This window comes from Pyrgilauda ruficollis, unplaced genomic scaffold (assembly GCF_017590135.1).
Source record: "Pyrgilauda ruficollis isolate IOZ18807 unplaced genomic scaffold, ASM1759013v1 scaffold32, whole genome shotgun sequence".
NCBI classification, from domain to species: Eukaryota; Metazoa; Chordata; class Aves; order Passeriformes; family Passeridae; genus Pyrgilauda; species Pyrgilauda ruficollis.
The window spans coordinates 6,967,656-6,989,454 of record NW_024524600.1 but is presented as its reverse complement, the minus strand read 5'-3'; the positions used below and the strand labels follow the sequence as shown (position 1 = coordinate 6,989,454).

Genomic DNA, 21,799 nt, shown 5'->3' with positions numbered 1-21,799 from the left:
TTCAGGGTGCAAGGGTGACCTAGCCTAAAGGTTGTGCAGAATGGAAAAATTCAAGAAAATTCATTAACTGAATGCAAGCTTCCCTTCATTTCAGGTAGAAAGATTCTTCAGTATTTGCAGAGAAATAACAATACTTCCCCATGTAAAGAGTTTATCAATGCATAAAGTCTCTGTAGTCCTCCTGGGCTTTTTAAAATCTTATTACCACCCAACTCAATTTTCTTCTGTTGTTGTTTCGCTTCACCCCTTTCAGGTCCTTCTTGTCTGGGGCTGAGTGCAGGGCAGATACCTTATTTACATCCAACTATTTGGGGAAAACAGCATTTGTTCTTTTAAACAAAACTATTTCTTTCTGTATTTGCAATTATATTTGTTCACAGCCCTCCGAAATATTTTTTATTATGCATTTGTGGGGGGCAGGGAGGGGGGATGTGCATAATTGTCAGCTTCAAGACAGGCTTCTGTACAGGCTGTTGCTCTGAATCTTAAAGTATTTCTACTTAGGCAGAGATTAGTGTCTCCCACCTTAAAAAAACAGAAGAGAAGAAACAGCCTCATGTAGTGTTTTCCATCCTGTAATCTCCATCAAGGGACAAAGAAAGAATACAGGCTACTGGAATGGGGATATTTACCTGTACCTGAAATACAATATCAGAATGAGTTATATAATTTGAAAACCTCTTTACTCAGCTGTGGGAAACACTGAATTTCCTTTGGGAAATACATGAGAATATTTATTGCCTTAGCCCAGAAAATTGTACATGTGTTTTCTCCTGCATTGAGCAGCTCTGTAAAAGCAGAGATTGAATGTGCTTTTGGGCAATTATAGAATACTTAAATCTAGTTCTCCGTATTGTGGTCCATCTTTGTGTAAGATGCAGAGGAACAAGCTGGAAATCCTGTCATTACAGTTCTCATCTTCACTTTTGTGAGAGTTAGGTTATGGGGCGTTGATTTGTAATCTCCTGATCATACAAGCGGTTAAACACACAAATGTCTAAGATCAGTTGGTTTGCTCAGTGTAATTTGTGAGCTTTGAAATGGAATTAAAATGTCTTTAAGTTGCTGTTTATTTCCCATCTAGAATAATTTGTTGTACATTGATATTCTAATCAATACAGGGCTATTTTGTCTGTGCAAGTTCTAAGTGACTGAAATGAAAATATATTCATTCAAGTTTCTTCTGCTTATACAGATCTTGCATTGCAATACCACCATTGACTTGTTTAGAATTGCTTCTGTTTCTCTCTTCTTTCGCATATGTGAGATAAATTGGACCCTGTGTGTTCTGAATTCATGTGGAAGTATGCAAGCACCTGTGAGCTGTCCTTAGCTTAAACTTTTCCAAGCAGTAAGCTGCATACCCAGAAACACTCGGCAAAGCCAGAAATTCATTGTTATGGTAATTCAGAGTGTTTTCATTTCACTTTTAGCTATAAAAATATTTACAAATTTTCCATAAATATTAGTCCTTTTACAGTCTAATCATTGGCTTAATGTATTTTCCAAGTCTTCCAACTTCATGAACAGTGAAATGTATAGACATGCTTTTGCTAAAAGGGGAAACAAATGTTGGAAATAGTCATCTATATACTAACTTCCCTTTTCTAATTTATTTAACCTTTAGGACTCCATTAAATAATCAATTACTCTTACCAAGATCTGTTGAAACAGTAATTTTGTACTAAGCATGTAGTCTGGGAGAAAGAAACTCTCTGATAATTCGTATGGTATTTACTTGACAGATAGGTCATACCAGGTTTTCAGTATGTCTCATGGCAATCCCTCGTGTGCTTGCTAGTAAAGTAAAAAAAAAAAAAAAAAAAAAAAAAAAAGAGAAAAAAAAAAAAGTACCCTAGGGTACTTTGGTTAATGCAACCATTTTCCATTGTAGGCTCTGTTGCCCACAGGTTCAAAATGTTATGTGACTAAATCTCCAAAAAAGAAAAAGAACATGTTTTCACAAAAATCATACATGTTTATTGTTGGTTTAGAATGTTTCTCAAGAAGTTAATCTGTGAAGTATTAATTTACAGATTCTGTTTTCTCTCTGGGCACCTACCCATGTTCTTCCAGTACCATTAGGTGATGTAATCCTTGGATAGTTCATAAATTCTCCAAAGTGAAGGCATTCTCATACCAAATAATACTTGAGCTATTTCATAATCAAGCCTTTGATTCAGAAATTTTGTAGGACGACTGCACCTCAGTTAACTTGAATGGAAATATCACATTTTTAATATGTATTTTCATTATGCCAGTCTTTATCTCATGTAGTCTTTATCTCATGTATAGATATGTTCAGTCCACCATCAAAAATGCTTGAATAAAAAAGATGATGTAAAGTCAGGTAAGCCCATCCCTTGGAGTGCAGATTTGTTTCATCTAGCATTTTAGTGTTTTTCTTCCACATCTTAGTAGGCAGATATTCTTTTTTTCCTGTGCTTACTATTCAAGAATGAAAAGAACTGCACAATGTTTGTGTTTGTACTCAACTGTGATGTTCATTTACAGAATAATTTGAAAACTACGTTTTTGAAACTAATTAATAGGAAACTAAATAGTCTAGATTTGTACTATTGAGTTAAATAAAACAAATCATTATGCTTTGAGATGATGAGAGGTAGTAGTTTGTGAAGATACAGTCTCTGCTGAAATTGTGGAATTGAAGATGGTGTATCATAGATAGACTTATGCACTTGACTGTGATTTACAGTCTGATAATAATATGGCAGGGGATACTGTGCTGCCTACATCAGTTCCTGGAGAGAGGGAGATTGCCTTTGCCTGGTAAATTTGCCCTTGGCGTCAATCAGAAATAAAGTGCCATGAAATAGAGAACTCACACCAGTAGATCAGCATTTCAGAAATTAAACCATCTGTTTGAACTCAATTAAAAGAGAATCCAGCAAGGCTTTTCTTAATAGAGTGTTCTAGTGCTGATTCTAGAAACAATGCAAGGGATTTATCACACAATTAGAACTCTTAAGAATGTGAGTTTAATGCCCATTAAATAAATCCAGCAACTGTACATTCTCAATAGGATGTTTTGCAATAAATAACTTCCTAATTTTCTTCCTAATGTGTAGTTCTGATATATTTCTCAATCTAGGAATGATTTTTAGTTGTGTATTGTGTATCCTACTAGATTTCCCCCCCCCCGCCCCCCCCCAAGTTCTGGAGAAAGTTTCGTTCTCACAAGATGGTTTCGCTGCAAGTGGTCTTCTCCCCCACCCTCCCACGCCTTTGGGTTGAATGTAATTTCATGTATTTAGGAGAAATGCCCTGTAGTGAGGCTGGTTTTGTTCTGAGATCTGCCTGAGAAGAACTGTACATTTGCAGACTGCTGGGAAGGGGATGGATGGCAGGTGTCTGTATGTAGTAAGTTGCTTTGAATTTGTTTTAATTTAAGAGTATCTTCAGTATCAGTTTAAACGTATTTTTGCTTCAGAAAGTTAGTCCAGAGATTAGATGCCTTCAAATGAGAAGGTGCAGTGGGGAGAGTTGCTTGTTTTCCCCAAGGAACAGTCCATTTTTGAGACTGTCTGAACCCCACGGTTTATTGGTTACCTCTTCATTTTGCATTCACATGAGTCTGTTTACCACAGGTAGGTTTACTGGAGAGCAAATGTGCAATCCATTGTACCTCCCATACAATGAACAGCTTTATTGCTAAGCTGAGGAAGTTTTACTAATTCTTCAGGTGTTCCAGTAAGGATTGTCTTCCTTAACAATAAATAACTTTAATCTGACATTATGGTTTGTAACAGTGCCAGTTGCCTCAACATCTGGCTGCCTCAAGCTCATTGCAAACAATTACGGCATGAAAGAAAATACAAACTTCTTCCAATAAAGCAGCAACAGTAAATAAAATCCACAATAAAACCCCTAGACTAAATTCCATAGGAAGATTTACTGTATGTCTCTTAGATTCTATGGAGGCGAATGATTAATATATTTATGGTGGATTTATTTGGTGGAGTTTTATTGCAACTCAGTAGTTCTACTTCATTTTTTTACATTCTGACTACATTTAAATGCACTTAAAATTATCAGACATTTTCTGTTCTTTTTGAAAGATCCACAATCCTTCATTAATTCTGTTTGAAAATTCTATTCAGATAGCTACATGGCTAGAGTTTTTTTGCTGACTAGTTCACAAGTTGAATGTTTTACCCATAATAGAGGAAGAAAGTGCTCTCTGAACAGAGATTATGGAAATTGCACAGGAGACAAACTTTTTGGCTTGGGTGGAAAAATGATCTTGAACAGAAAGTTCACTGGTAGAACCCTAAGTTGATTTCTGTGGGATCCTGTGGGGTTCATATAGAATGAGTGATAGGTGTAGTAAAAACTGAAGCAAAATAATCTGAGTCATCAACTACAAAATTACTTCGCAATTCTGTTGGCTCTGGAGTATACTTTGCCCCAGCCATGGAGGGCTTTTTCTGGTCCAGTTTGGAGCAAGCATCTGGTTTCACTGAATAATTTCTAAAACTGAATTTCAGAGGCAGGAATTGAACTTGGATTTCTTGGTGCTAGTCCTGCAAATATTAATTGTCCTCCTGTGCCTTTAGAAGTAATTAATTTAATGCTTTTAAAAAAGGAAAATATTTAAATTGTTGCTTCATGTGTCCACTTCTTAAAACATTTGTTTGTCAAATACAGAAATCTTCTGTTTAATAAACAGCATTTTTCAGCATATGCTTCATCAGGTGCAGTCTTTCAGAGTAGAATATGTAATTTACCGCTGAACATGTCTTGCTATTTTTGATATTAATTGCTGTAAACACGTGTCACTATTCAGATGTGGTAAATAAGGCTACCCTAGCTGCAAGTAATTTTGTTTTTTCAGAAGTCACAAGCTTGTAAAAGCCTAGTGAGCAATTACTATTAACTATCAAAAAACCAAATTTTAGAAACTGCATCCCTGAAATCTTTAAGCTGTAAGAATAAAAATTAAATCCGTGCACTTACTGTGGAAGTTAATAATTTTAATATGTACTGTGCATTTAATTGCTAAATATTGTACAGGGGACACCTGCAAGTTACTGGCTGCCAAAAAGTAAGGCATTAATTTTTATGAATTACATAGAACACTGTAATTCAGCATTTTGCAAAGGACCTCTAGTATGTGCCTCTCTTCTCAGCTGCTCTCATAATTCTGTGTGTAAAAATCAAACTCAAGACAAGTTTGGGCATAAGCTTATTGCATTAGGTAAAAAGCATGGAAGTGACAGGAGCCAGATCAAAAAGGACAAAGAGAAGAAAAACATGCAATTCCTCAGAAGCTGCTAGTGTTTTCTTTTCTGTAATGCTCTAAGACCACCCTTTGTCTGTGGACTGTCTTAATAATGATTGTGCATGATGGAAGCCTTTAAAAAAAATTAACAAAATTATTGTTCTTTGTGCTCAGAGCACTATGTCAAGTTGCATAATAGCTTATACAATGTGTTTAAAAACAATGCCTTTTGACTATAAATACCTAAGTATTTCCCTAAAACGTACAGTTATACCAATATTAATCTAGTTCTCAAGCATTTAATTCAGTTGTCAGCCAAAGGTGCAAGGGCTTGTTGGAAATTTAATGTTCAACTGAACATTTGAGTGGAAATATTGGAAATCTCATTAAATTGAGATTCCCCTAAATAGAACTTAGTTAAATTTTCAAGGCTAGAAATCAACATTACTTCTTTTTGAAACTGCAGTTGTTTTCTGTTCTACTTGAAAACAGAAACACTGATGCAATATGCCTGTTACAGGCATCTTGGAAAAGCTTACAGCCTTCTCTGTGTACTGATGTATTTGATGAGTATCTGGGCAAAAGTAAGTGAATAATGCATTCATTCTCAGCAGACATTTTTATTTTCTAATGACACTTTATTTGATTGGAAAAATGAACATGTTTTAATGCTAATAGTGTGAGTATAATTGTGATTAAAAGCTCGGATGGTACGTGGATTAGACCTTTCTCTGAAGATTAGTCAGTTTTGCATGTGTTAATGTGGACAGCTATTCTAATCAGTCCTGCATGTGAGCTGATGGCGTGAAGTACATTATATTTTTTTAGCATTTTACATTTCTTTTAAATTAAAAGTGGGCTTTGTCTTTAGGCAACAACACAAAGCCCTTTGCTTTTCTGTTTTCCAAGGTTTAGAAAGAAAATGCAGGTAAAAATACATTTGCTCACAAACTGATTTTCATTTTTAATAAACTTACTTTGTCTTAATACAACAAAATTCTGTTAGTGAAAGATTTTGAGCAATTTCTATTTGTCATTATGATAGTACAGATGACATTTCTGTTCACCAGATTTTTAATTTGTTTGAAGTACTTAGTATGCAGTATATTTGTGGCGGATAAGATAAATAAATTATTAAGTGTTTTATAATCATAACTGCATATTAAAATCATCAAATTGCAGACAGTTGGGTTTCTATAAACAAAAATTAAGTAATTTGTTGTTGTTGTTGTTTTAAATCCTAAAGTGTGTGGAAAACTGAATAAGATTATCCTATCCTATACTGATGACAACATTTAAGCTGGAAAGCAAAGAAGTTTAATTAGAAACACTTTGAGGTCTGGAAAATGTTACCTTTTTTTTAAATACAACTGTTATATGAAATGCTCATAACGTATGCTTCTCTTTAGCTTTTCTTGTGGTAATACGGGTATGTTATCTAAAAACATCCATTACAGTTTCCATATAAACTGAGTGATTGCTAGGAGACTTCTTAAGCATAAACCAAAGCAATTGATGCATGACCATTGGGAAAAAATGTCTAGATACACAGAAATTACAAGTGTAAGTACATTTTTGTGGGATGTTTTCAGCTGTTGTTAGGATCCACAGCTTTTAACAGTTGTAACACGTGCTTTTGTTAACTTGCTGATCTGTAAACTAGCCTGCCCTCAACTTACATGAAGGCCAGTGGTAGCTAGTTTTTCAGCATCACAATATAACATGTATCCATATATGGTAGTTTGGTTTTGGATAACTATGTTTATAACATGCTGAGCAGTCTTGGAAGGTTGAGATGAACAAGAAGTTGAGGGGAAAAAGCCATCTCCACTGGTTGGACAACATTGATAGTAAAATGTCCCCTATTGGTGTGGTAATTTGAGAAACAAAGTAGACTGCTTGATGCTTTCTTCCTATGCCAAGTCTAGAACTCTTCCCTGATTCACATTAAGGGTTTCCTTAATGGTGCTGATGTCTCAATCCAGAAGCAAACTGAATAATTTCATAGTATTCTTGTGGATAAAGACTCCTACATCTGTCACCCATAAATAGGAAAAAAAAAACGGTGAGAAACACTTCCTTCCCTTTTTAATTTCTGGCTTTAAATGTACATATCAAATGTACATATCATTGTAGTTTGCAATTTGAGATAGAAGAGTCTTCAGTGTTTCAAAATACACAAGGTTAGATGCATACAATTTCCATATATATCCTCCCTTTACCAGGTGGGTTAAAGTGTCATCTGCTTAGGTGTCCAGATGAGAGTATCCAAGTTTAAAAGAATAAAACAACTAAAAATAAAAAGCATGACCTAATGTTTTTGTAGTGTCATCAGCTGTTAAGGTGACCAGGTATTAACTCATTCTGGTTTTTTTGCCTTATTAGCATAATATATTATCCTCACCCAAGACTATATAAATAGTGTTCAACAGAAACAATTTAATTGCTATTTGCTTAATTTTTTTAAATTTATTTTTTATTTCTCTGGAGGTCCTTTTTTTTTCTTCAGGACGTTCATCTTGCCTGGAAATGTGTTAGTTTGGTGAACAATGAATGAGGTCTCTTTCTATTCAATTATATGTTAGTAAATAATAGATAAGTATTACTCTTAAAGATGATGACTGAATCCAAGGATCCACTCTCCTCCAGAGCCTTGGTTTATTGTTCTTTAAATTTATATAGCTATTTATGTTACTCATTCTTAAGGTAATTAGATAGGGACACAGGTTCCCTTTGCAGCAGAGATGTTTATGTCCATTTCTGACTAATACAACAGTGGAAACTGTGCTCTGTGTTCAAAATCATACTGGCAGGGTAAATGTTTTCCTCTCCATTTCCTCTCTTAACTGTTTAAACTGAAAACTGTTGTTGACACAAAAGCATACTTACTAAAATTGTTCATAAGCAGATTTGAAATTTAAGTGGTGTACTTAACTTTTGTAGAGGAACAGTTGCAAAGCATTTTTCCATTTTAAGAGCTTGCAAAGATCCTGATTTTTTTTTTTTGTTTATTTGTTTTCCAGCAGAACTGAATGTTTTGCTGTCTGGTTTTATAACACCGGAAATCCCTTTCAACTTTGAATTTTAACTTTTTTATTCTGTCTGATCCATACTACTTTGCAATACATCCTGTCATCTTGATCTAGAATGTTTTTTGCACCAAATTATCAGTACCTAGACAATTGACTTTTGTTGTCTTAGCCAGCTTACAGGAGATCAGTGTCTTAGTTGTGGATCATGTACTCTTTGTGACAAAATGCCACACACAGCATATGTAAACTGCAGTTCTTTGAAGCCTTGTCGTGTAGAGAAACAGGTAGAAACATGAGTATCTCTCCATAACTGCTGCTTGGTTTATCTGAGAACACCAGATCATTCTGATAAAAATGTCTGCTTCCATATGCCACTGATGAATTTACAGTGTTGTCAATGGAGAGTAAGATGCAGTTGGCAGCAGTTGTCTCTCAGCATGTTCCTCCCCTGCTTTTCTTTCCACCAGTAGTAAAAGTTCAAGAGAAAATTCTTGCTATCAGTGTAGAAGGATAAGAAAGGGCATGACAGCATTACTTAGTGGCCACTGATCAGATGCAGCAGTCCACCATGATTTTCCTTCATGCCTAGTGAGCCATTCTAGAACTAATATTCTGCTGTTTGACTCCTCAGTCATTGTACCACCTGTGTGTCTTCAGTTATCAAAGAGAAATATCTGAATTTTTCACCCCTTTTAAACTCGAAGTGCTGACATGAAATATTCATTTGAGATTGATGTTTTATGTCCTTCTTTAACCGAAAAGAAATTCTTAAAAGAATGTGTCCTTAATTCCACTTTTGTAAAACAATACACAGCCTCTGTGTTTCTGGTAGGTTGGTCACACTTATTACAGTATTCATTAAACAGTCCTGGGGTTGTTTTGAAACATCTACAGTATCAGACACAGCAGTAATTTCTTAGGAGCAAGATGGATTTTGGCAACATCTTTTCAGTGACTCTTTAAAATGGGTAATTGAGAAGTATCTTGCACTTGTGATTCTACTGGGGTAAAAATTGCCGTAATTTCCTTAGAAGTATCCCAGCATCAACAAAATGCTCTTTCATCTCAGAATCTAATGCCCTGATCTCAGTGGTGTTGAGCAAAGGTCATCTGTAAGCAAAGCTCTGAGGAAAACAATTTCGGATTTCCTTGCTTTTGTTTGGACTGCTCTTTTTTCATACCCCTCTGCCATGCAAAAGGTATATTTGTGCTAGATTAAGTGTTTGTGTATTTGTTCTCTCACCATAACTTCTTTGACCATGTAGGAGTAAATTGTCTTCTTGTGTTTGGGACTGTACTTCTGCTATGGCATTTGCTGTATGTGGAGCCAGAGATGACAAACAAGAAGACAGTTAATCTTCTATGTCATTAGATTGATTCTGTTTGTGGGTCCAATGCTGTATATGGTTACAGCATAGTAGTGTAATCCTGAAATACTACTCAGAATTATTTTCAATTATTTGAAGATTTTATAGTTCTCTCATTTTAGAGAGGACTTTTTGATAAGATTTTTGCGTGGCCCAGTGCTCTCCTTTTACTTTGGTACTTAAGGGAAAATCTGAAAAAATTGTCATCAATGTAAACCAAAACCACCTCGGGCAACTAAATGCTTGCCTTGTGTTATTTCATTATTCATTAACTAATCTGTTATTCCTTTTCCCTCCTCCCCATGAGCACCTTCCCCCTCCGCCCCCAGAAAACCACTAAGGAAACAAGCACACCATGGTAAAATGCTAATAATGGGAATAATTCCAAATAGACCATAAAAGACAGCATTTATAACCTCAATAGAAATGCCAGTCAGCTATTTTTGATGTAAAGCATCTGTCTCCAGAAGGAAATGAAGGCAGGCCTGTTTCTCCTTTCAAGTCTCTGAAGTAGTAGGTGGTGTCATTTGTTATACAGTGCTACAAGTCCCATGTTATTGCAGTGGTAGCTGCTGACTGCTTTTGTTAACCTACTGAAAAGTTTTATCAGCTGTCTTTAATAAAAGACAATCTATGTGAAGCAAAACTACAGCAAATGTCTCTTGCTCTCTTATCCTCTGACCATCCTTTTAAAATGCCAGAGAGCAGTGCCACTGATGAAGAATCTTGCGTATGTTCAAAACTCTTGTGACTGTTACAATAAACCATAAATATTGGGGTGGCTGATGTCCTGGAAAGTTGGGGAGCAGTCTTTCTAAAATCCTGTGCACTTCCTTATCTGAAATGTAAAGGAGTTGGAGTGAACTTTCAGTTCATACCTGAAATGATTTATCAGTTCACATTTTCCATGGATACCTTTGTGTAGAACTTAATGACCTAGAATTTGTTAGGCCTGCAGGAAATCAAAAATGGTGTGTAGAAGTTGGAAAATTTCAGTTAAAAGGCATGCAGTTTGTTAATTTTATTTGTTTTTGTTGCTTGCTCTTGTGAAATTATGTACCAAATTAAAGGCATGATGGTAGAAGAGTTTCTTAGCTGGGCATATAGTCTTACATATCTGATGTTCTTGATTATTCCCATACACACACCATATTTTCAGGAGGATATGGAGGAAATGGGGAGGAATTCTGGAAGCCATATGAGACAAGTGAGTTATTTCCTGTACAGTAAGTTTTGTGAATGCTGTAGAATTAGCTCTGAGCACATTTAATCATGTGTTTTATTTCTATGAGTTTTTCTAGGTTTAAGGTATTTTTAGTCCTCATCCATTGTAAGCTTTGTCTCAGTGCAAACACGCGCATAGTTATAATTCAAGTGAGAGGACAGCTCTGTGTCAATAATTTCAAGAAATCTTTTTCATTCATGAACTCTGATTAAACAAAGAAATATGATGACTAGAGGGAATGGATGTTCCTACTCATGATTTGAGAAAATTCTCTCAAACAATCTGAAGTCTAATAATGAATTAGGTATGGGGGTATTTAGACAGTCATCAATGTACATGGGAGCTGATTTCCACGCGTTCTTCACTTTAATAACATCTGTTAGCACCCAGAACACCTGCAATTAAGGAGTATATTATTTCATTACAAAACATTATGCAAGACTGGCACTTGAAAGATGGAGCTAGGAAAATATGGCTGCCAATATGAGTTATGTGTAGCATAGATTACATTTCAGGGGCCTACTTTCCCTTCTTTTGAAGAGTATTTAACTGATAAAACTGTATAAAACCCAGCTGGCATTTTTTGGTTGTTTGATTCACAGTAGAATGATTTACAGAAGGTGGAAAAAATCTGTCAGGGTAAGGCAAGAAAAAGTAAATCTAAAAATTACATCTTCAGATTCCTCTTCATTAGCATTGTGATGTTTACAATAAGGAGAGCTGAACTAATTTTGTTTTGCATAATTTTGAAACTCTAAGCCATTTGTTTTGAAAATTTGATGCATCACAGTTCTTCATGAGTTTTTGTGATGTGTGCATTCATAGGTTAAAAGAAGCAAGAAGAAAGCTGAAAAAATATGAATATATAGTATGAGAATATAGAGCATTGGAATTATCTGAACAACATTTCCACCACAAAATTTAGGTTTTGGACATAAGAATTATGGGTATGTTGTTGGAGCTTGATTAAACAGGATAAGGGTAATGAGTTTTACTTTGTAGTGGAGAGGTTTGGAACAAAGGTAAGTCTTCCTCATCATAATGATTTCCTATTGCCACGTCAGTCTGAGAGACCAACTGTAGTGCATATGTTATTGGCCTTCTACCTAACATATTTTCATACAATCATCAAATGGTTTGGGTTGGAAGGGACCTTGAAGATCATCAATTCCAACCTTCCTGCCATGAGCAGGGACACCTTGACCAGGCTGCTCAGAACCTCATCAAACCTGGCCTTGAACACTTCCACAGCTTCTCTGAGCAACCTGTTCCAGTGTCTAACCACTTTCCTGAAGTTATTGTCATTGAAGAGCTCCTAAAGCATACCAACACACCCTCACAGTAGTCTGAACTTGATATGCCATTCACATTTTGAATATTATTTTGAGCAGAACACTGCTGAGTGGTGGCTTGAAACACTTATCCTCTGAGGCAAAACTATGTGACTTCGAAAGTGAGTTTTCCTAAAGCTCATTGAAACTTAGGCTGACCTGAGGGTGAGAACCACAGTGAACTTTGTGTGGTTTTTTCCCCCAGTTTTCTTTAAAATGCAAAGTACTAGTTTGACAAATGCCTTTACTGTGCTCTCACTAGGATGTGAATATCTTTGGTGCTTGCCAAAAGGTAGTTTAAACTCTTCAGCTTTATAAATGTGCTTTTCTGCCCTTTTAATATTTGTTAATTCCAGTGACCAGGCATGCTGTTATCATGAAGAACCTATTATTTCATAATGGAATAACCTAGAGATCAAAAAAATAAAAACAAGCTAAGCATTTTGTCTTAGCTAAACATGAAAAAAATTCTAGTAACATAAGCTTTTAAATTGATTTGTTACAAAATTTTAACATTTTTATTATTAAAATAGCATTTTTCCACCACTGTTAATTTTATTCAATCATTCATTAAGAAATAATTTCCACAACCTGCATCTAAATGGATATCCTAGAACCCCTGGACATCCTTAGAATCTGAGAGCAGGCTGTATTCTCTGCCAGTTGCAATTAAGACAAAGAGAAGAAAGGGATAAGTTCCAATTATTATTGTGTTAATTATTTCCAATGATTATAAACTCTTTATTGGCAAGGGGTTTGTTTAAAATTAAATTCTTGTTGCTAATTCACTCTTGGATTACTTTAATCTTCTCTTGGAACCTGTGTTATGCCAACATTACCACATTTAAAGCTTTTTGAGTTCTGTGTTTTCTCATTAAAGAGAGAAATCTTACGTCTGTAGGCACTAGAGCTTGACCTGTTTAAAGCACAAACTGCACAGCAGCTGTTCAGAAACTTTTTCTTGTTATCTGTATTTGCTTAAATTACTAAATTGCTTCCATGAAAAGTCAGCGAACATAAGGGAGTAATTTAAGTGGAAGAAGATTGTCTAAAAAGAAAATATTGAAAATATTTGTAATATTCCTCCTTCTTTTTTTTTTTTTTTTTTTTTTTTTTTTTTAATTGGTACCAGTATCCAGCTGCCCTAATGAATCTTGGAGCTATTCTCCATCTGAATGGCAAACTGAAAGAGGCTGAAGAAAACTACCTCCTTGCTCTTCAACTGAAACCTGATGATGTCATCACCCAGTCCAATCTTCGCAAACTGTGGAATATCATGGAGAAACAAGGTTTGAAAACATCCAAAACATGACGATGAAAACTCTGAACTTCTTTTCTTTGAAGTGATTAAACCCAAGAACTTGAACTTCCACAGAGTTGTCAGGTCAGAGAACTTGCTGGACTTGACTGCAAGGATCAGAGGTCCTAATTGCTGCTAGGAGAAGCTATTCTGCTAGAGAAATAGAAAAAGGGAGACTTTGAGGGATTCATGAAGAACTTGTTACGCAACAAATATTTGGAACAATGGCACGTGAGAGAAGTTGTTTCGGTATATTTGATCAATAATTGCAAATCCCATATTGCTTACTTTTGGGTGGGTACTTGAAATGTATACTGTCATAGAAATATTGAGGGAAAATCATACAGTATACACTAAGCCATATGGGAGTTAAAGTGGTAATAGTAGGTCAAAGTATTTTGCTGATACTGTAACTCATTAAAATGTGTACTAAATCCAGTGTGTTTGCAGTTTGTCTTAATGCTGCTGTATCTCACTTTGAACCACTTGCTAGCCAATTTCACAGCTAATATGGCCCATTTTTTTCAAACCTGTCACATGATTAGATGACAGCATTGCAAGTTGTTTACTGAGAATATGCCTGCTACTTCAGCTTGCTAACTAATAGCGCAGTTTTCTTGAGATACATAGTCAAATTTCTGTGAGGTAGACAGAATGACCAAGGAGCTGTCTGTACAGCTGATGTAGTATGTAGGCTGGTAAAAAAAGACCAGAGGTGTGATTTAGTAATACAAGCAAGAGGGATGTTGGCCCTTATACCAAATCAGTGTGGTCAGACTGTCATCTTAGAAAAAAATAATTGGTATTATAGAATAATGTGTTTGACTGTCTTTACTTTGCTATCAGATGAGACCAACTTTAAATTGGACTCTGCATATTCTATGTTTGAAATTACTAATTAAAATGGGATTTGAAAATATTAGTGGGTAGGCTAAAATGAGACCTCATGAGCAACTCAGAGAAAAGGGAATGTTATGCATTGATGAGGCTAGCGAATAACTGAAGGGACTCGATTTGCCCATGATTAAAATAGTGTAGATTAAGAGGAATCAGTATTGGTGGTTGCCAATTACTTTTCATATTGTTGGTGTTTTAAACAAACCTATTCCGATTCTAACCAAATATTAGCGTTCTCTTTGTATTCTGACACATGCTAGCAGCAGAGCTGTCAAATATCTAAATACGCTTTTGGTGAGGTTCAATTTATTTGTGTTTCAGAATGATTTAGCCTCATTACTGTTTTAGTCTTCAGATCTTAAATGTAAAAATAATTTATTTTAAATTGAAGTATATAAAGCTTTAGTAATTCTTTTTTCCAGGCCATTTGTTAACTGCTTTCTTTCTTTGAAATAAGTATTATTGCTTGTAAGAAAATTTACTATTTCATTTAATGGCCCTTTGGTATCTGCTTCAATATTCCTTTCATAATGATAGATAAAATGTTAAAGTGGTAGAGCACCTTGAACTGAAGCTTCTTCAGGATCTTCTGTTTAAAACTCTTTATTACTGAAAAGGGGTTTGGGGTTTTTAGTTTATGTATTCCTTTTTAACTGTTCAGCACCATTCCAACAAAAATGTAAAGAACACTTTGCTGTATTTATTTATTTATTACTTGACTGCAGCAATGTTACCTGCCATTAACACAACAGTCTCTAAATGTTGCTATTTCCTTTATTTGGTTTTACTTGCATTTGTTTTGTGGTTATTGTATGTACTGAATGGGAAAGGGAACACTTGAGTTATACTCTACCTTCTTGGTCATTCTACCCTTACACTTGGATTTTAAATCTGTATTGAAATAGATTGGGGAATAGCTGTTTCAAAGTCAGTATAGTAGAAAAACTGTAGCTATGTGTATTTCCTTTTCTTTCCTCTTGCTCACTAAAATACCATAAGTTGCTGAGTTTACAACTGGCCCACCAGAAGGGCCAGAGGAGCAAGATTGTTTGGCTTTGTGGAGTGTGTCAAGTTTTTCTCAAATAATGTTCTTGCTGGAAAAGCAAAATTGAAGGATCAAAAGTTGAACTTCTACTTGATCGTTGAAACCAGTGTTAGAATACAGTGGTAGCTTGAACTTATTCTCCTGCTTTACTGACTTTCTGGGAAAAGATATAGAAATAGATAGTAAGTGTAACTGAGCTTGGTATAGAACTGTGGTATCCTGCAGCTTTATTTGCCCAACAGCCATCAAACTTTGATGGCTTCTTGGTCTTAATCATTCACCAGATTATTTGTCTCCTTCAACTTGTACTTATTCTTGTTTGGTAATTTGTATTCATTGCACAAAAGGGGGAAGAGGGGAGCACTCCTGTGATACGGTGTCATGCTTGCATTGATAACTGGTTTTGTTTATTTCTTCAAAAAAAAAAACAAAAACAAAAAACAAAACAACAAAAGAAAAGGAAAAGAAAAAGAAAAAAGGACTACCGTAAATTTACCAAGAATGTCCCTGAATACATTTTTTTAATATAGGTCTGGGCTTGATAACTTTCTTCTTTTGGGATAAATTTAAAACATGTTTAAAATATGTCTCTCTGGGATTTGTGGTGGATTATTGCAGACAGTGCTAAAAAAAAAAAAAAGAGCACAAGACAAGTTTACTAAATTAAAATTTTATTTTTTGAAAAACTGTTATTTGTATAAATTATCAGATTTGTAGGCTTTCCTTTTTGTAGAAATAATTGTTTATGTGCCAGATAAAAGAATTTCAATTTTGTTTTCAATAATAAAGCATTGATAACTAATACCCTGTGTATTCCTTTGTGTTACTGTAACAGCACTTTTAGTTTTTTAATTGTTCTAATTTAATGAGTAATCTTAATTATTTTATGTATGGGAGAACTGTATAGTGTAAGTAAAATACAGCTTGTCACATTTGGCTTTCTTCTATACTCTGTTGCAATTAGACTTCAGTGGATATTTTCAAAAAGGTTCCCTGAAAGCATTTTTTAATATTTATACTCACTAAATCTAGCCAAAGGGATGTGATAACTATAATATTTGATTATTGTATCTAAACTCTAAAGGAATAAAAGCTGATTAATATATTTACAAGATACTTTTATATTACCATAAAAACATGATGTCAGTAAAAATGTTGCTAAAATGTAATTGGTTACAAAAGCTGAAGAGAAGATTCTGCCTATGTACAAGGTCTTTTGCATGAACGAGGTCACCTTTTCCTCGTGCTGCAAATGTCATATGATGAGTTTCACATCTGCTGCCTTCCTGTGTGGAGATGTTATGAATCAACGTGATTCTTTTGCCTTTTGGCTGTCTTTTAATCTTCTATGGACAGAGCCTTCTTGGCTCAGTGCAGCACTAATATTTTTATATCTTCCTAGTTCTGTTGCATTCAGGTCCTGGGCATTGATAGGCTTGCTCTACGATTGAAAAAGGTGCATGGGTGTGAGCAGAGCAGTCTTTTGGTCACTGACTTGAAAATTCACCTGTCATGCCTTATTTTTATTGAAGGTCAGTCTCACCTTCAGACATTCCCTGCTTGAGGAGTTGCTTATAAATGGCAGATGATGAAGGCAGAGTATGCAGAGAATCATCGGAGCTGTGTCACTTGTTTCTTGTGGAAATAGAGTCTAAGCATGGGCTTGAGCTCCAGCTCTGGCACCTTCGCCCTGAGCCCTTCTGTGTGAGATCCTGTTCTGTCTGCCTTGTGCTGTGCTTTCAGTGTTTCTGTTCTTCCAAGAATCACACTTTCAGGCCACAGATACTTGCTACATCTCCATTTGTGATGAAGGCACATGACAGCTCTCCGGTGATTTTTTTAGTCCTGCTTTCACAGACTCATCTGAATTTGCTCTCTGTAGCTGGCATGGATGGCTGTATCACTTCTGGGATTTCAGCTAGGATAAAGGTAAGGCACTGAATTATTCTGTGTAAGCATACCAGCTCATTTGGATCTGGCTTGGCCCCCTGTTGTAGGCATTCCCATAGCAGTTGTGCATGACAGAGGTAAATGCAGGTAGCATGGGAAAGACACTGCTTCCAGTTCACATCTGATAATAGACGCCAGCAGCTGAATTCCAATCAGATAGGCTCCCTTAGGAAGACTGATCCTGCAATTTGAAAAGTCCCCGCCTTGTTTCACTCAGATACTGAACATTCAATCTCCCTGAGATTCAGCAGTGTGACATTGAAAGAATATAGTTAGAGGAATAGAATACATCTGATGTTGTGAGGGGATATTATGAGGGAGGCTGGGAGCAGAGCCTCCCAATATTTTGAGAGGACAGACTTTATTCCAAGAGCAAAGAAAGGAGCCCTGAGATCAAGTTATTCTAGGATAAACTATGGAAAAGTGTATGCATCAGTAATTATTTTTTTTTAAATGCTACAAAACAAAACCCTAAAGCTATACAGACTTGTAAAAAGTTGTAAGTTCTTCTGCTAAAATAATAAATTGAAACCAAACATTGCCAACAGGAAAAGCTGGCTATGGAACATAGTATTATAAAGTTCAGGACATAAAAATATATTCCCCATTATGCTGGTTTTGGCTGAGATAGAGTTAATTTTCTTCACAGTAGCTAGAATAGTGCTGTGTTTCAGATTTGAGCTAGAAAATGTCACAGGGATGTTTGAGCTATTGCTGAGCAGTGCTCATGCAGCATCAAGGCCTTTTGTGCCCCTCACACTGCCCCACCAGCGAGGGGGCTGGGGGTGCACAAGGAGCTGGGAGGGGACAGCCAGGACAGCTGACCATGGGGATATTCCAGACCACATGGTTTCCTGCTCAGCAGTAAAATGGGTGGAGTTTGGCAGGGGGCAGCTGTTGCTTGGGAACCATCTGGGTATTGGTTGTTTGGTGGTGAGCAATTGTTTTTCACTTGTATCACTTGTGTTTCCTGGGCTTTATTTTTCTCATGTTTTTGTAATATTCCATTATTATCGTTATTACTGTTCATTTTCTTTCAGGTACTGCATTTATTTAAATTTTAATTATTAATCTTTCCTAAATCAGCCTATGATCTTTCTTACTTTAATCGTTCCAATTGTCTCCTCCATCCCACCAGGAAAGGATGAGTGAGCTCTGAGGTGCTTAGTTGCTGGCAGGGGTTACACCATGACACCCGAGATAGACTGAATGTGAGACTCAAATTATGCCACTTGATTGGAAGACATTTAAAGTCGTACTTTTATTCACATTTCAAGTCAATGTTTCTCCCTTCCTTTAAAGAAATTCTTTATCTCATTTACCCTGTTGTTGTGGTGCCACAGTTCTAGAGCTGGACAGCTTTGAAGGTTTTGTATGAGGAAGCATTTCAGAAGGGCAGAAACACCACAGTGCACCTTCTAGAAAGATTTAAGATGAAATACATGAAATCATTCACTCTTGTTGTACGCTCAAATTATTTTTTACATATTTCAGTAACAAAGCCTAGTTTTACTTACTAAAGTTATTGAGCTTAAAGGTATTTATGTGTAAGGCTGAAGATTAAATTGTTTTCACATAAAAATTTCTATCTGTTTATATGCAGCTAACCACAGATTTACGTTTTAAAAACATCTGAGATTTCCTTTTGAAGAAATGAGTGCGGAAGTCCCGTTGTGAGAAGATGTGAGGTTTTCTGATAGAGCTGTGTATGAGCCTGTCTTTCCTTGCATCACTGGTCCTTCAGCAGATTACATTCTATTTCTATAAGAATATTTTTCGTTTTTGTCTCTTGCAGAGTTTCAATAGTTTAAGTTACAGATTCTGTTTAGAGCTAGGTAGAAATGGAACTTTGATGGCTAAACGTGAGCTCAGTTTTGATTTCAGTAATTATTTAACCCAGGTGAACAGAATTTTCAACCCGATAATACAGTGGTTTGCTGCAACAGGTAATCCTGCAAAGCAGTGATTGTTTGAGAATCTTTGTTGGTTCCTCTCTAGGTTTTTTTTTCTCCTGTCAGCAAAACATTTTTTATCCTCTTCTGGAGAAATATTTTATTTTGCTCTAATTTTCTTGAAAACAGATGTTCCTGCATGCCCAGTATTTTTCTTTATTACAATGAGGAATTAGCTTTTCATAGAATGGATTTCTTTATTATTTGGTCATGTTTGTTGCAACCACAATCATAAGTTTCTCTACAGTACATGAGTGTATAATTCAGTGTGTTGTTCCTTACATTAAATCAATTCCCTCTCTGGTTTATATTGATATGCAAAGCAAATCATTGCCAAAGTGACTCATTTCTGCCCACCCACAGTTTCTGGAATACAGCATTGCTCTTGCTGTTGAGATAGGGAACATTTTAATATGACAACATGAAGATGTGAGATGGTAGAATAGGACTCTTCTTTTTTTCAATCACCATTATTTCATAGATTTTTTGTCCTTTTCCTTAATGAAATTATTTAACAATGATTTTTTAAAAAAATCTAAACATACTATTAATAGCAATAGAGCTCAATGAATGGCACTTATGCCTTCAAATTCATGGATAAAATGTAGTAGCTCTGTCATTAAAATCTCTTATTTTAATTACTATTCCTCCCTCTAAAATGCCATTTCTCAATGAAGTTTTAGTGGCAATTAATCTTTGAGCTATATAACTTTAAATTTTTGTTTCTTGATTTTTTTAAAATGGAATATGTCTCCTGATAGTTCTCATTAATTGAAAGAGTCTTTAGATATTCTTGCATAGAAAATTGTTTCCCCCATCTCCTCTGTCAGTTTTATGAATTATTTAGAGACCAGAAGAGGAACAACTTTACCTGAAGCAGAAGGCAAAGACCTTTGCTTGAGCTTCTACATCAATTTTATGCATTTTAGCCAAAGCCAAAAAGAAATAAAATTTGTTTTGTTTCAGTTTGGTTTGGTTACTTAAAATTGGCACCAGCATTCTAAGCGTAATTTGATATCCACTTGATGGGTTTTGCACTTCATCGTGCTGCAGACAGGCTTTGCATACATCTGAACAAGAGTGTGTCCCACTGGCACCTTCACAGGCTGATATTCTTCTGTCTGTTCTGCAGATGTTTACCCAATTTATTCTGAATCAGTTATTTACTGTAATGTTTATTCTGGTTGATATGAAAACTTCCTCTCTGATATAGGAAGAAGAATAAAAAGCCATGTGAAATGGGATGGGTACTGTTTAGGATTTTTGTGGACTCTCAGTAGTGATACATAAATGTCAATTAGAGGTGACCATAAAAAAGTAGATTTTTGTTTAACTCAATAAGGATGATAATTTTGGAAAGATAAAGAATCCCCTGCAAATACGATTACTGAGTTTTGTGAACATATTTGTTACTCAAATACTTTTTATACTGATCAGTGTAATATTTATTGGAGTTCTATTGTGCTTTGTTGTTTGCTTACCTTATTTTTTTCATAATAATTTGAGCTTTAATCTCCAATTTAGAAATTACGGTATAAGATTTTAAAATTTATTGGAAAATTACTTATTAAAGGTGTCATCAAACTGATCATCTTTTCAATATTTCTCTTCTTCTGAGGGAAGCTTAGGAATAAGGAAGGAGAAATCTTGTGGTGGTTGTATTTAGTTACTTTTTTAGCTTTTTTCCCATATAAATAAATAGTTAGTTGTACAAAACCCTCAGAGTTCCACAGAACACCAACGCATGCACCTGGGCCCAGGTAGCCCCAAGTGAAGATAAGGAAACATCTCTCACCTCTCCCTGGAAGAGACATAGAATTATGAAGCAGGATCTTCACTCTCCAGGCATGCCAGCTACAGCTTGTAGTTGTACATTACATGACATTCACCATAATTTTGCTAATCCTGAAATCAGGTGAGCCCATTTGAGTCTCAAGATCAAGTCTGTTTCTGAAAGAAATGCATAAACTAAATGGTGGGTCATCCTGGAACACCTAGAATATAATACACTAAGTCTTAAAAATGGCTACTGGAAAGAATTACATCAGAAAATTTTCCTTTTCCTGCATCTTTTGAACTGTTGCAGCTTTCTGGCACACAAAGCAGGAGGATGTGGTGTGCGTGGGTGTTCTTGGGTTCTCTGACTGCCTTAGCAATAGCTTGTTGCATGATGGTGAAGAGTTGCTCTCTAAGCAGTGTATGCTTAGAAAGATTACACAGGGACTGCAAATGACTTACATAATTTCTACTGTAAATAACTTCTAGAAAGTCAGCAAGTGTGCATTGACCACAGGGAGAGGCTGGGCTGGGAGAGGCAGGTTGCACCTTGATAATTCCTCAGAGAATAGCCAGAGGGTGAGACAGAGAGAGAAGCTGGCAGTCATGCATGGATTTCACTCATCTCATTGAAAAGTATAATATGAAAAGGACCACCTATACAGATTATATGAATTTTTTT

General features: G+C 35.7%; 1 protein-coding gene across 2 annotated transcripts in view; it reads left to right on the top strand.

The window, feature by feature from the left end:
- TMTC2 (transmembrane O-mannosyltransferase targeting cadherins 2) overlaps window positions 1-16,241 on the top strand; it is a 235,075-nt gene extending 218,834 nt beyond the window's left edge. For both annotated transcript variants that reach the window (XM_041474412.1, XM_041474411.1), the window contains one exon: window positions 13,330-16,241. In XM_041474412.1, coding sequence (XP_041330346.1) covers window positions 13,330-13,509 — 180 coding nt within the window. In that variant the 3' untranslated portion in view covers window positions 13,510-16,241. The remainder of the gene's footprint in view (window positions 1-13,329) is intronic.
- The last annotated feature ends 5,558 nt before the right edge of the window (window positions 16,242-21,799 follow it).